The 15811-nt window shown below is 41.8% G+C and overlaps 1 protein-coding gene across 2 annotated transcripts in view; it reads right to left on the bottom strand.

Annotated features, from left to right (window-relative positions):
- The window catches only part of CEP162 (centrosomal protein 162), a 256920-nt gene that overhangs the window by 203253 nt on the left and 37856 nt on the right, over positions 1 to 15811 (bottom strand). For both annotated transcript variants that reach the window (XR_011312415.1, XM_069726421.1), the window contains exon 8: positions 12539 to 12652. Coding sequence is in view for 1 of the 2 variants with exons in the window: in XM_069726421.1 (XP_069582522.1) it covers positions 12539 to 12652 (114 nt within the window). In the remaining variant the exon portion in view is untranslated. The remainder of the gene's footprint in view (positions 1 to 12538; positions 12653 to 15811) is intronic.

The raw sequence follows: 15811 nt of genomic DNA, 5'->3' as shown, positions 1-15811 counted from the left end.
CAAGTTTCCATTTTCCCCAGCAATAGAGGATATGGTCCACCCATAAAACATGGGACATGATTACTTCCATGTCGCCCTCCAATGAAAGAAACGGTGTCACTTCCCACCTATTACACTAGATGGTTATGCCAATCAGCGGCCGCTTTATTCTTTCCCCTTCTTCAGACAAATTAACATCCGGAGGAAGTCTTTGGTCAGTCAATCTGACTTTGGTCAGGTTTCAGATGAGTCTGTAGGAGAGGAGAGAGAAGCCACCACTGAGCACAGGGCCCACATGGCATAACAATGTCACGCGGGCCCCAAGAGAGCCAGTGCCAACACCGCTGGAACGGTGCCTCCAGCACCTGACGTGAGTGCAGCTGTTATTATTTTACATGTGGAGAACTAGGTGACTGAAAAGAGGTTGGCCAAGAAGTGGACAACCCCTTTAAAGGACCAAGTCTAATTTGGCCTTAAAGAATAAATACAAGAGGGCCTGCTCTTGTTACTTAACCTCTTTGCAGGTCTTCGCTGCACTGAATGCACATCGAGGGGGCTCAAGACCTGAGCGCCCTCCACATGCAGCCGATGACCAGCTATATTAGGTAACGTTCACATTTGCGTTGATGGGCGCAGCGTTGCCGACGCATGCGTCATGCGCCCCTATCTTTAACATGGGGGGGTGCATGGACATGCGCCGGTATGCGTTGTATTGCGTTTTACGACGCATGCGTCATATTGACGCACAGACAGGGCGCAGAGGACGCTACTTGTAGCGTTTTCTCTGCGCCGAAATTCCTGCTCTGTACGATCTTATGACAACGCATGCGTCGCAAAACGCTGCGTTGTGTAAATGCGTTGTTGGTTGCGTCGCTGACGCTGCGCCGAACAACGCAAATGTGAACGTAGCCTTACAAAGTCAGCATCTGTTTTTAACAGCAAAGGCTGCAGCAAAGTTTAGGCCACAGCTGTTAACCATGTAGATGCCGCTGTCAGTCTCAGAAAGTAGCATTTAAAGGGACTCCATCAGCACAGAATGACTGTTCAAACAAAGTCCTGGCGATCCGTGCTTCACAGCATAGCCAAACATTTAAATATACCTTCCCACCTGCTTGATTTCCATCTATCTACAACCCACCCTTCTTTGATTGCCACCTCTGGTTTCATACAAAAAGGCAGAGATAGATGGAAACCTAGCAGGTGAGAAGGTGTACATAAATGATTGGCCCCGCTGTGAAGTACCCAGCGCATGTACTTGATGTCCGTACAGAGTCCCTTTAACTGACTTGACAGCCGATGACTTGCTGAAGGCCTCCATCGTTGCCTTTTTCAGTTCAGCTGTAGGATGAGGGCAATTTTCAATATGTAGTGTAAAACGGTTTTTTGCAGTATATAGCATAATCAATCTGATGATCCCAGGTTCAATTCGCACAGGGAGGATAAAAAAATAAAAGTGATCAATAAAAAGAAATAAAAAGTTTTTAAAAAAGTTAAACAAGTATTCAAACTCTGTAAAGAATATATAAAGAGTATATATATATCTCGAGTGGCGCAAAATGTGGCTAAAGATGATATGGGGTTAATACATCTGCTGCGAACACAAACAATCACCACCCAAGATTGTGCATAAACAAACAAATGAGAGAAAGATCCACAAAAGTGTATCCAAATGTTCGCGCTGATGTGCCCCCTATAAAATGGGTTTATATAGAGAAGTCCATAAAAAAACAGTCCATAAAAAGCAATCCTGTGATAGGAAAACAATCCTTAGGAATAATAAACACCAATATTCCTAGGAGTTTCACACAAGTAAAGTAAAAGGCAACAGCCTATGAAATATTCTTACCGCAAGCAATTAGAGTCCAAGCGGCTGAAGAGCGTCCTTAATGCAGCGAATGAAGATCCTGATGTTCAGCTGGTGAGTGCCGACTGCCCCGGCCGGCGGCAGTATGGAACTCTTCACAGCCCCACGTGCAGTAGCGTGGTATCAAACAAGCCGGCTCGTGCGTGATGTGTATGCGGCGCCGAGATAGGACCTGTGTACCGTAGTGAACCGTGTGACAGTGCACGTGATCTGAAACTGAGTACGAATGGTGGTGGGGACCAAACAACTTCCGATGCGTTTCGGAGACGTCAGTCTCCTTCCTCAGGGATGGCCCCCGCCCCCAAATGAAGGTCCTTATATACCATTCGCACCACAGTTCATTGGAAACCAAACAGTTCAATCTCACTATTGAGACCTCTAGGGATAATTGAGTCCAAAGTGAAAATCCATTTTGTTTCAGCCCTCGACATGGTTTTGATAAAATTTCCTCCTCTCCAATGCGGGGCTATTTTTTCGATACCCACAATTTCCATGTTTTGTATCATACCATTATGTTGTTCAATAAAGTGTTTAGAAAACGGATGAGATAGGAATTTCTTCTTTATATTTCTGATATGCTCATTAATTCTTGTTCTCAGGGGTCTTTTTGTCCGCCCCACGTATATCTTATTACATGTGCATGTGATCATATAGATGACCCCTGTGGTGGAGCATGTTATTAATCCCTTAATGGAAAATCTCTTCTTGTCTTTATCAAAATACGTTTGTTTTTTAATTTTAACCTGCTTGCATATGCTACACTTTTGACATGGAAAAAAACCTTTCAAAAAATTTTTTTTCAGAATTTTTTTCCATAAGGTGGTTTGTTTATATAACGGTTTATTTTGTGTCGTAGGGGCAATCGAATTTCCCAAATTTCGGCATTTTTTGTATATAAAACGTGGATTTTTAGGTATTTTGTCCCCCACAATTTTATCGTTTTTTAATATATGCCAATGTTTCTTTACAATTTTACGCAGAATGTTTGAATTCGCGTTAAATTGAGTGATGATGGGCACAAAATCAGAATCCTCCTTAATTTGGCATATGGGATTCAATAAATCTTGGCGTGATTTAGAAAAAGCCATACTTTTTGCTATTTCACGTCACTATTTAATGTTTCCTCATTGTATCCCTTTTCCAGGAATTTATTAGTTAATGCTTTTGCCTCTGTGTCGAGATCTTGGGGCCTAGAGCAATTTCTGTGAATGCGCATAAACTGGCTTTTAGGAATATTCAATAGCCATTGGGGAAGATGACAGCTATCTAATGGAATAAAGCTGTTGGAATCGGTAGGTTTTTGATAAGTGCGTGTCTGTATAGTACCCTCTTCAATAAAAATATTAAGATCTAAAAAGTTAATGGAACGATTACTAGTGCTACCACTAAAATTTAAATGAAAATCATTTTTATTTAATTCAATTAAAAATTGGTTCAGTAGTTCCTGACCGCCGGACCAAATAAAAATCACATCGTCTATAAAACGTTGCCAGAGGACCAGGTTCGTGCGTAGGGGACCCCCCGGATAAATAAAGGTCTCTTCCCATCTACCTACATACAAATTTGCATAACTAGGCGCGAACCTGGTCCCCATAGAAGTACCCCACTGCTGGGAGTAGTAGTCCTCCTTATGGATAAAATAATTATGAGTAAGAATAAAATGCATGCACTCCCCTAAAAAGTCAATTTGTTCAATAGGCATGTTTGAGTGTTTTTTCAAAAAATACTTTGCCGTGTCGCACCCCTTGGTGTGGTCAATCACAGTGTATAAAGAGGATATATCTAAGGTGCCTAGTATAAAGTGATCTTGCCATCTTAAATTTTGTAAAAGTTTTAAGATGTGGGCGCTATCCTTAAGATATGCTGGTAGGTGTGGTATCAACTCCTGAAGGTGACAGTCCACAAACTGAGACATATTTGATGTTAAACAATGAATCCCAGATATAATGGGTCTTCCTGGTGGCTTCTTAATATCTTTATGAATCTTCGGTAAATAGTAAAAAATTGCCATCCTTGGAGGTCCATTATTAACAAATTTGAATTCATCCTCATTAATAAAACCCTCATCAAGTCCTCTTTTTGTGAGGGTTTTCATCTCTTTGATAAATCCATTCGTGGGATCTTTATTTAGCTTTCTGTATGTTTTAGAGTCCCCCAGAAGCCTCATAGCTTCTTGATTATAAGCTTCTTGGTTCAGAACAACTATACCCCCCCCCCCCTTTGTCTGCCGGATGTATGACCAGTTCATTTTGTTTCTGTAAGGACACCAAAGCTTGTCTTTCCTTCCAGGTAAGGTTGTATTTGAATCTATTACATCGATTGGTGTTAATTTTGCGAATTTCTTCAATCACATTAGTTTGAAATGTGTCCATTTGTGTTGAATATTCATTAACTGGATGGTAATGAGATTTATTTTTAAGTGTAGTATAAACATATTTGGAAGGTGATTGGTTATCTGAATTGGCACAGATGGGGTTTTTGAAAAAGTACCTGCGGATAGCTACTTTTCTCATGAAAAGCTTAATACCAATATATGCTTTAAATTTGTCGAATTTACTCGCAGGAGCATATTTAAGGCCTTTTTTCAATAGAGATATTTGATCAGTGTCAAGGATATGGTTACTTAGATTAAAAATAGTAGTTCCAGTTGAATCAGCACTGTTTAATGATTGTTTCTTTTTTTTGGTGAGTTTCCCGCCCCGGCACCCTCTCTTGCGGTTTTTTTTTAGATCTAATTGAAAAAAAGGGTGCTTGTTAGATATATTTACTGTGCGTTTAAATACACCTGCTTGGTTCCTGGACTTACTGACTGTCTTCCCCTTACTGGTAGCAGATTTTTTAATGTTTTTTTTAGGGTTAATATTGCTAGAAGTTCTTCTAGGTTCATGACTAGTTCCTTCTAAGGGTAAGTCGGAACAGTCTGTCAGAACCTGAAAGCGGTTTTGAATAACAGTAGATGTGGATGGGATTATTTCAGAGACAGTACTAGCAATCTCCCTATTTTGGTTCTCGGTGTTAATTATTTCCTCTATTGGGGAAAAGGGGGGAGTGGTTAAATGTATAGAAAAGACTTCAGAGGTCCCCACCACCATTCGTACTCAGTTTCAGATCACGTGCACGGTCACACGGTTCACTACAGTACACAGGTCCTATCTCGGCGCCGCATACACATCGCGCACGAGCCGGCTTGTTTGATACCACGCTACTGCACGTGGGGCTGTGAAGAGTTCCATACTGCCGCCGGCCGGGGCAGTCGGCACTCACCAGCTGAACATCAGGATCTTCATTCGCTGCATTAAGGACGCTCTTCAGCCGCTTGGACTCTAATTGCTTGCGGTAAGAATATTTCATAGGCCGGCGTCACACTTGCGAGTTTTACGGACGTAAGAGCGCAGAATCTACGTCCGTAAAACTCGCAAAAATTACGGCACAATTATTCTCTATGCCCCTGCTCCTATTTGCCGTATTTTACTGATCAGTATTATACGGCTTTCTACGGCCGTACAAAATCGCAGCATGCTGCGTTTGTCACCGTACTGCGCAAGAAATACGCCAATGAAAGTCTATGGAAGCGTGAAAAATACGGATTACACACGGACAAGCAGTGTGACTTGCGAGAAATACGCAGCGCTGTTAGAGAGAAAAGCCGGCAATTCAGTGCGGTGTACAGTAAAATCACACTGACAGCTTACAGTAGAATAGGTAGAATAAATGTGTACACATAGAATAGGTATATATATATATATATATATATATATATATATATATATATATATATATATATATATATATATATATATATATATATATATATATATATATATATATATATATGTCAGTGAGACACATATATGTATATATATTAATATTTATTCCAGCGCTATACAGCTTGAAAGCCGGTAATTCAATTACCGGCTTTTTCTTTCTCCTTCCTAAAAGCCGACATGATTTGAGACATGGTTTACATACAGTAAACCATGTCTTCTCTCCATTTTTTTTGCAGATTCCACACTACTAATGTCAGTAGTGTGTATCTGCAAAATTTGGCCGTTCTAGCTCTTAAAATAAAGGGTTAAATGGCGGAAAAAATTGGCGTGGGCTCCCGCGCAATTTTCTCCGCCAGAGTAGTAAAGCCAGTGACTGAGGGCAGATATTAATAGCCTGGAGAGGGTCCACGGTTATTGGCCCCCCCCTGGCTAAAAACATCTGCCCCCAGCCACCCCAGAAAAGGCACATCTGGAAGATGCGCCTATTCTGGCACTTGGCCACTCTCTTCCCATTCCCGTGTAGCGGTGGGATATGCGGTAATGAAGGGTTAATGCCACCTTGCTATTGTAAGGTGACATTAAGCCTAATTAATAATGGAGAGGCGTCAATTATGACACCTATCCATTATTAATCCAATTGTAGTGAAGGGTTAAATAAAACACAAACACATTATTTAAAATTATTTTAATGAAATAAAAACAATGGTTGTTGGAGTATTTTATTCAACGCCCAATCCAGTCACTGAAGACCCTCGTTCTGTGAGTAAAAAAACATAATAAACCAACAATATACTTACCCTCCGCAGATCTGTAACGTCCAACGATGTAAATCCTTCTGAAGGGGTTAAAACATTTTGCAGAAAGGAGCTGTGCTAATGCAGGCTGCTCCTCGCTGCAAAACCCCAGGGAATGAGGCTAAAAATAGATCAATGATCTATATTTAGCTTCATTTGCGGTGAGGCGCCCTCTGCTGGCTGTTCATAGATCGTGGGAAATTACCTAGAAAGCCAGGGAGCTTTCTAGGTAATTTCCCACGATCTATGAACAGCCAGCAGAGGGCGCCTCACCGCAAATGAAGCTAAATATAGATCATTGATCTATTTTTAGCCTCATTCCCTGGGGTTTTGCAGCGAGGAGCAGCCTGCATTAGCACAGCTCCTTTCTGCAAAATGTTTTAACCCCTTCAGAAGGATTTACATCGTTGGACGTTACAGATCTGCGGAGGGTAAGTATATTGTTGGTTTATTATGTTTTTTTACTCACAGAACGAGGGTCTTCAGTGACTGGATTGGGCGTTGAATAAAATACTCCAACAACCATTGTTTTTATTTCATTAAAATAATTTTAAATAATGTGTTTGTGTTTTATTTAACCCTTCACTACAATTGGATTAATAATGGATAGGTGTCATAATTGACGCCTCTCCATTATTAATTAGGCTTCAAGTCACCTTACAATAGCAAGGTGGCATTAACCCTTCATTACCCCATATCCCACCGCTACACGGGAATGGGAAGAGAGTGGCCAAGTGCCAGAATAGGCGCATCTTCCAGATGTGCCTTTTCTGGGGTGGCTGGGGGCAGGTGTTTTTAGCCAGGGGGGGGCCAATAACCGTGGACCCTCTCCAGGCTATTAATATCTGCCCTCAGTCACTGGCTTTACTACTCTGGCGGAGAAAATTGCGCGGGAGCCCACGCCAATTTTTTCCGCCATTTAACCCTTTATTTTAAGAGCTAGAACGGCCAAATTTTGCAGATACACACTACTGACATTAGTAGTGTGGAATCTGCAAAAAAAATGGAGAGAAGACATGGTTTACTGTATGTAAACCATGTCTCAAATCATGTCGGGTTTTAGGAAGGAGAAAGAAAAAGCCGGTAATTGAATTACCGGCTTTCAAGCTGTATAGCGCTGGAATATTAATATATATACATATATGTGTCTCACTGACATATATATATATATATATACCTATTCTATGTGTACACATTTATTCTACCTATTCTACTGTAAGCTGTCAGTGTGATTTTACTGTACACACTATATATATATATATATATATATATACAGTATATATATATTTTCTTTTCTTTTTGGGACACATGGATCACTTCTATAGCGGTATGTTAGTTTTGCTAGCCTGCGAGAAAACCACGCAGTACGGATGCCATACGGATTACATACGGAGGATGCCATGCGCAAAAAACGCTGACACACCCTGCCTACGGAGGAGCTACGGACCACTTTTTTCGGGACTTTTCAGCGTATTACGGCCGTAATATACGGACCGTATTGTTTTACGCTGTGTGTGACGCCGGCCATAGGCTGTTGCCTTTTACACATTACTTGTGTGAAACTCCTAGGAATATTGGTGTTTATTATTCCTAAGGATTGTTTTCCTATCACAGGATTGCTTTTTATGGACTGTTTTTTATGGACTTCTCTATATAAACCCATTTTATAGGGGGCACATCAGCGCGAACATTTGGATACACTTTTGTGGATCTTTCTCTCAAGTATTCAAACTCAAATCAACCGATTTTTCCCCCATAACAAAGAATTAAAAAACTAAATAAATTACACATTTTTAGTATTGCCACATTACTCAAAGTCTGATCTTTCATAATATAAAATTTATTCAGTTGATCCAAGAAAATGTCAGTTTGCCATAAAAAAATCAAGCCCACAAACAGCTCTATTGATGGTAAAGTAAAAATGTTACATCTCGGAAAATGGTAACACAAATAAAGTTTTCTTATTTCCAAACTTAAAGGGACACTGTCACATGAATTTGGAGGGAACAATCTTCAGCCATGGAGGCGGGGTTTTTGGGTGTTTGATTCACCCTTTCCTTACCCGCTGGCTGCATGCTGGCTGCAATATTGGATTGAAGTTCATTCTCTGTCCTCCATAGTACACGCCTGCGCAAGGCAAGATTGTGCAGGCGTGTACTATGGAGGACAGAGAATGAACTTCAATCCAATATTGCAGCCAGCATGCAGCCAGCGGGTAAGGAAAGGGTGAATCAAACACCCCAAAACCCCGCCTCCATGGCTGAAGATTGTTCCCTCCAAATTCAGGTGACAGTGTCCCTTTAAGACTTTTTTTCCTCACTTTAAAAAAAAAAAAACAAAAAAAAAAAAACTTTGGTATTACCATATATACTCGAGTATAAGCCGAGATTTTCAGCCCACTTTTTTGGGCTGAAAGTCCCCCTCTCGGCTTATACTCGGAGTCATATGCAGGGGTCGGCGGGGGAGGGGGAGCGGGGGCTGTGAAATTATACTTACCTACTCCTGGCGCGGTCCCTGCAGGTCCCTAGCTTCCCCGGCGCCGGCAGCAGCAGATTCTTCCTATACTGAGCGGTCACATGGTACCGCTCATTACAGTAATGAATATGCGACCCCACCTCCCATAGAGGTGGAGCCGCATATTCATTACTGTAATGAGCGGTAACGGTGACCGCTCAGTACAGTATGAAGCTGCGGCATCGGGGAAGCCGGGACTGCACCGCGCCAAGGACCAGCTGAATATACAGGGAGCGCTGCGCGATAGTCACCTTTCCTCGTTCCGGGCGTCGCTCTGTCTTCAGCAGTGACGCTCAGGTCAGAGGGCGCGGTGACGTAGTTAGTGCGCGCCGTCTGCTGAACGTCAGTGCGGAAGATGGAACGGCGCCGGAACAAGGAACAGGTAACTATTGAAAGTGCCGGGGCCTGAGCGACAGAGAGGTGAGTATGTGATTTTTTTTTTTTATCGCAGCAACAGCAAATGGGGCAAGTATCTGTATGGATCATCTATGGGGCCATAACGTTTGTGCAGCACTATATGGGGCCATAACATTTGTGCAGCACTATATGGGGCTATAACATTTGTGCAGCACTATATGGGGCCATAACATTTGTGCAGCACTATATGGGGCCATAACGTTTGTGCAGCACTATATGGGGCCATAACGTTTGTGCAGCACTATATGGGGCCATATACCCCATATACACTATATGGTGTTATTCAAAAGTACAAGACATCCTGCAAAAAACAAGTCCTCGTTCAGCTATGCCGAATGAAAAATAACAAAGTTATGGCTTTTGGAAGGAGATTAAAAAATAATGAAAGTACAAAAATGAAAGCTTACCAGGTCCTGAAAGGGATAATAATAATAGAATTTTCTAAATATAAGTTATTGACAAAAGTTCAGAGAAATGTAACACTAATGCCCTTTGAAAGGGCCCGACTTTCTGAGCGGCATTCCACAACCCTACACCGCCCCTCAGTGTGAAAGAGCAAGATCTCAGCCTGGACACTAACTCAGCATGCTAAACTAAGTGGTTTCCAAATGGTTCACTATGAGAGAGGTCGCGGAGTATTGTGGGATCCCACTCTGTATAACATGATCTCTCGATCCAGACGTTTGAGCGCGATTTCTGCCAACAATCGAGTCCTTTTCAGGACCAGTAAGGTTACTTCTGCATACTTTTGAAATTAACATATGTTTAGAAAAACCATCAGTCGGGTAATGTCCATTCTTTTGTTACATAAAAAAGGGCAGCTCCAGGATGGTGATATTATTATGTTTTAATCACTGCATTACAGGAACTCCAATTCTTTATTGGCTTCTAGGATTAGTTATTTTTGTCAGTGGAATCAATTTGGCATGCATACAACGAAACACCTCATAAAATGTTAGCGTTGGAAGGGACCTCCAGGGTCGTGTCCAACCCCCTGCTTAATGCAGTGCAGGATGTATTAAATCATACCAGACAGGTGTCTGTCCAGCCTCTATAGACTTACATTGAAGGAGAACTCGCCACCTGTCGTGGAAGCCTGTCCTGCTCATTGATCACCCTCACTGTCAAAAAGTTTTTTCCAATATCTAACCTGTATCTTCTTAGTTTCATTCCGTTGCTTCTCGTGTTTCCATGTGCAAATGAGAATTAGGGTGATCCCTCTACACTGTGACATCCCTTCAGATATTTGGAGACAGCTATTAAGTCTCCTCTTAGCCTTCTTTTCTGCAAGCTAAACATTCCCAGATCCTTTAACCGTTCCTCATAAGACATACTTTGCAGTCCGCTCACCATCCTGGTAGCTCTTCTCTGAACTTGCTCTAGTTTTACAATGCATTTTTTAAAATGTGGTGCCCAGAACTGGACACAGTATTCCAGATGAGGCCTGACCAAGGAGGAGTAGAGGGGGATAATTACGGTACTTCACGTCATCTAGACTCTATGCATCTCTTAATCTATCCCAGAACTGTGTTTGCCTTTTTCACTGCTGCATCACTCTGTTGACTTAGGCCTCTTTCACACTTGATAAAACAGGATCCTGCAAATTTTTCTGCAGAGTTTTTTCCCATAGACTTGTATTAGCGACGGATTGTGACGGATGGCCATCCGTTTCATCCGTCGTGCACTGGATCCGTCTGAAAATAGCGTCCTGCGCTGTCCGTCGTCGGCTATAATGGAAGCCTATGGACGCATGATCCGTCACTGACTGTGAAACACAGGAATCCAGCGACGTATCCCGTTTTCCCACTGAACCCGCAGCGACGGAAGTGTGAAAGAGGCCTTAGACGCAGTCTGTGATCTATTGTTATACCCAAGTCTTTTTCATACGTACTGTTGCTTAGTTCTATTCCTCCTAGTCTGTAGATGCAATTTTCGTTTCTTTTGCTCAAATGTAGAATCTTGCATTTCTCCCTGTTAATTACCATTCTATTAGTCACTGCCCATTGTTCAAGCTTATCTAGATGTGTTCTCTAGTGTTAGCCATCAGTCCTAGCTGGGATGGACATGGACCAAGGAAACTGAACAGGATTCTACAGGTGAACAACTGGCTATGTCGATGGTGCCGTGAGCAACGTTTTGGGTTTCTTGACCATGGAGTGAATTACCTGTATGATGGACTACTTGCTAGAGATAGCTTGCCTCAATTTTTATAAATTCTTTATAAGAAATGCAAAAAAATACAGCCCAGCTACTGTGTAGATTGTTTTTCCTTTTTTTTGTCTTTTCACTTACTGAACAAATAACTATTTTTTTTAGCTTGCACAATTATGCATTGGAGTTAAAACTCTATTATATATTCCATTCTTTTTACTAGAAGACATAGAGACAGTGAAAAATTGGGGACAGTCATGAGTCTTTTGTGTAAGCCAGGTGACAGATCCATCATCTGTATGAATTCTATTTCTGAGTTCTCATAGCAGAACAAGAAATAGTATTGCTTCCACAGATGTGAGAACAACTAAGAAATAAATCATAGAAATGCACTTACATATTTATCTGTTTCATCGATTTCCAAAATGGGAATGGTGACTTAAGGCCTCTTTCACACTTCAGTTGTTTGGCGTAAGTCACTACCGACATAGTGAAGGATCCGTCACAATTGTTGAGAAAACGGTTCTAACGGATCCGTTTTTTTGACGGATCAGTTACTTGGGGGTTGTCTGGGAAAAGTATCTACTTTTTGGAGCATGCGCAATTGAAAAAACGGATTGGGGCGACGGATCCGCCGAAATGACGGTTGCGACGGATCCGTCGCCCATAGGCGGCCATTCTATGGAATGGCGGAGGCGACGGATCCGTCGCGATCCGCCATTTCGGCGTTGACAAAAAACGTTTCAATTGTCGTCTATGTCCAGAAAACGTCCGCTAAATTTCGACGGATCCGTCGCATGGCGGATGGAACGGACGACCATCCATCACAATCCGTCGCTAATGCAAGTCTATGGGAAAATAACGGATCCATCAAAAAAAAAAAGACGGATCCGTTATTTGAGGAAAATTGCGGTTTTAGACTGACGCCAAACAACTGAAGTGTGAAAGAGGCCTAACAATGTCAATTAAAACAAGGATATTGCTGAGAAAATCAATGCAGTTTGTAGCCAGGAAGGACCATAGATCTCTCATTTAAAAAGGATGGTACCCACCCGTGCCTATAGCTTCATTGGTTCCTTGAGGCAAAGCGGATTCAGCATCATCTTGAGTTTGCTGCAAAATCTTTTGAGTGTCAATTGTTGAATCCATTGAATCAATCAGCAAAACTAGAGGAAATGAATAAAGATTAGTTTGAAGATTGCTTTGTTGTAAAACCTATGAATCTTACAGCAAAAGAAAAATGTCCATCTTTTTTATTAATATTTCCTTGATTTTTTTTCCTCTTGCTACATTTATGCTTCTAACTTTCTGCTGAAACACTTAAGCCAACATTTTAGGACTATGGAACAGTCTCTGTTTCCAAGACTAACCAATAGGAAGTTGAAAACTGATATGTAGTGTATATACATGAATATATATATATATATATATATATCTATATATCTATCTATATATATATATATATATCTCTATATCTCTATCTATATATATATATTGATATATATATATATGCACACATACATACATACACATAGATATATATATACTAGATTGTAGCCCGATTCTAACGCATCGGGTATTCTAGAATATGCATGTCCCTGTAATATATGGACAATGATGATTCCAGAATTCGCGGCAGACTGTGCCCGTTGCTGATTGGTCGAGGCAACCTTTATGACACCATCGTCGCCATGGCAACCATTATGACATCATCGTCGCTGTGCCCGTTGCTGATTGGTCGAGGCCTCGACCAATCAGAGACGCAGGATGTCTACGTCCTTTATGACATCATCGTCATTGGCCTCGACCAATCAGAGAGCAGGGATTTCCAGGACAGACAGACAGACAGACAGACAGACAGACAGACGGAAAAACCCTTAGACAATTATATATATAGACTAGATTGTGGCCCGATTCTAACGCATCGGGTATTCTAGAATATGCATATCCCCGTAGTATATGGACAATGATGATTCCAGAATTCGCGGCAGACTGTGCCCGTCGCTGATTGGTCAAGGCAACCTTTATGACATCGTCGCCATGGCAACCATTATGACATCATCGTCGCTGTGCCCGTTGCTGATTGGTCGAGGCCTGCCGGCCTCGACCAATCAGAGACGCGGGATTTCTACGTCGATGCTGTGCCGGTCTCTGATTGGTCGAGGCCTGGCGGCCTCGACCAATCAGAGAGCCGGGATTTCCAGGACAGACAGAAAGACAGACAGACAGAAAGACAGACAGACAGACAGACAGACGGAAAAACCCTTAGGCAATTATATATATAGATATATATATATACTAGCTGAAGAGCCCGGCGTTGCCTGGGCATAGTAAATATCTGTGGTTAGTTATAACACATCACTTCTCTTATTTTCCCATCACGCCTCTCATTTTCCCAATCACATCTTTAATTTTCCCCCTCACATCTCTCATTTTCTCCCTCACACCTCTCATTCCCGCCTAACACTTGTCATTTCGACCTCACATCTGTCATTTTCCGATCACTCCACTATTTTCCCTCACTCCTCTCATTTTGCACTCACACCTTTTCATTTTCACCTCATACCTCTCATTTTCACCTCAGTATATACATGTTTGTCATCTGCCTTATATATAGTATACACCTGTATGTCATCTCCTGTATATAGTATATACCTGTATGTCATCTCCACTGTATATAGTATATACCTGCTGTGTGTCATCTCCCCTGTATATAGTATATACCTGTATGTCATCTCCTCCTATATATAGTATATACCTGTATGTCATCTCCTCCTATATATAGTATATACCTGTATGTCATCTCCTTCTATATATAGTATATACCTGTATGTCATCTCCTCCTGTATATAGTATATACCTGTGTGTCATCTCCCCTGTATATAGTATATACAGTGGGGCAAAAAAGTATTTAGTCAGTCAGCAATAGTGCAAGTTCCACCACTTAAAAAGATGAGAGGCGTCTGTAATTTACATCACAGGTAGACCTCAACTATGGGAGACAAACTGAGAACAAAAAATCCAGAAAATCACATTGTCTGTTTTTTTAACATTTTATTTGCATATTATGGTGGAAAATAAGTATTTGGTCAGAAACAAAATTTCATCTCAATACTTTGTAATATATCCTTTGTTGGCAATGACAGAGGTCAAACGTTTTCTGTAAGTCTTCACAAGGTTGCCACACACTGTTGTTGGTATGTTGGCCCATTCTTCCATGCAGATCTCCTCTAGAGCAGTGATGTTTTTGGCTTTTCGCTTGGCAACACGGACTTTCAACTCCCTCCAAAGGTTTTCTATAGGGTTGAGATCTGGAGACTGGCTAGGCCACTCCAGGACCTTGAAATGCTTCTTACGAAGCCACTCCTTCGTTGCCCTGGCGGTGTGCTTTGGATCGTTGTCATGTTGAAAGACCCAGCCACGTTTCATCTTCAATGCCCTTGCTGATGGAAGGAGGTTTGCACTCAAAATCTCACGATACATGGCTCCATTCATTCTTTCATGTACCCGGATCAGTTGTCCTGGCCCCTTTACAGAGAAACAGCCCCAAAGCATGATGTTTCCACCACCATGCTTTACAGTAGGTATGGTGTTTGATGGATGCAACTCAGTATTCTTTTTCCTCCAAACACGACAAGTTGTGTTTCTACCAAACAGTTCCAGTTTGGTTTCATCAGACAATAGGACATTCTCCCAAAACTCCTCTGGATCATCCAAATGCTCTCTAGCAAACTTCAGATGGGCCCAGACATGTACTGGCTTAAGCAGTGGGACACGTCTGGCACTGCAGGATCTGAGTCCATGGTGGCGTAGTGTGTTACTTATGATAGGCCTTGTTACATTGGTCCCAGCTCTCTGCAGTTCATTCACTAGGTCCCCCCGCGTGGTTCTGGGATTTTTGCTCACCGTTCTTGTGATCATTCTGGCCCCAAGGGGTGGGATTTTGCGTGGAGCCCCAGATCAAGGGAGATTATCAGTGGTCTTGTATGTCTTCCATTTTCTAATTATTGCTCCCACTGTTGATTTCTTCACTCCAAGCTGGTTGGCTATTGCAGATTCAGTCTTCCCAGCCTGGTGCAGGGCTACAATTTTGTTTCTGGTGTCCTTTGACAGCTCTTTGGTCTTCACCATAGTGGAGTTTGGAGTCAGACTGTTTGAGGGTGTGCACAGGTGTCTTTTTATACTGATAACAAGTTTAAACAGGTGCCATTACTACAGGTAATGAGTGGAGGAAAGAGGAGACTCTTAAAGAAGAAGTTACAGGTCTGTGAGAGCCAGAAATCTGGATTGTTTGTTTCTGACCAAATACTTATTTTCCACCATAA

Source organism: Ranitomeya imitator, chromosome 5, assembly GCF_032444005.1.
Source record: "Ranitomeya imitator isolate aRanImi1 chromosome 5, aRanImi1.pri, whole genome shotgun sequence".
In the NCBI taxonomy this organism is placed as follows: Eukaryota; Metazoa; Chordata; class Amphibia; order Anura; family Dendrobatidae; genus Ranitomeya; species Ranitomeya imitator.
This window is presented reverse-complemented; position numbering and strand designations above follow the sequence as displayed.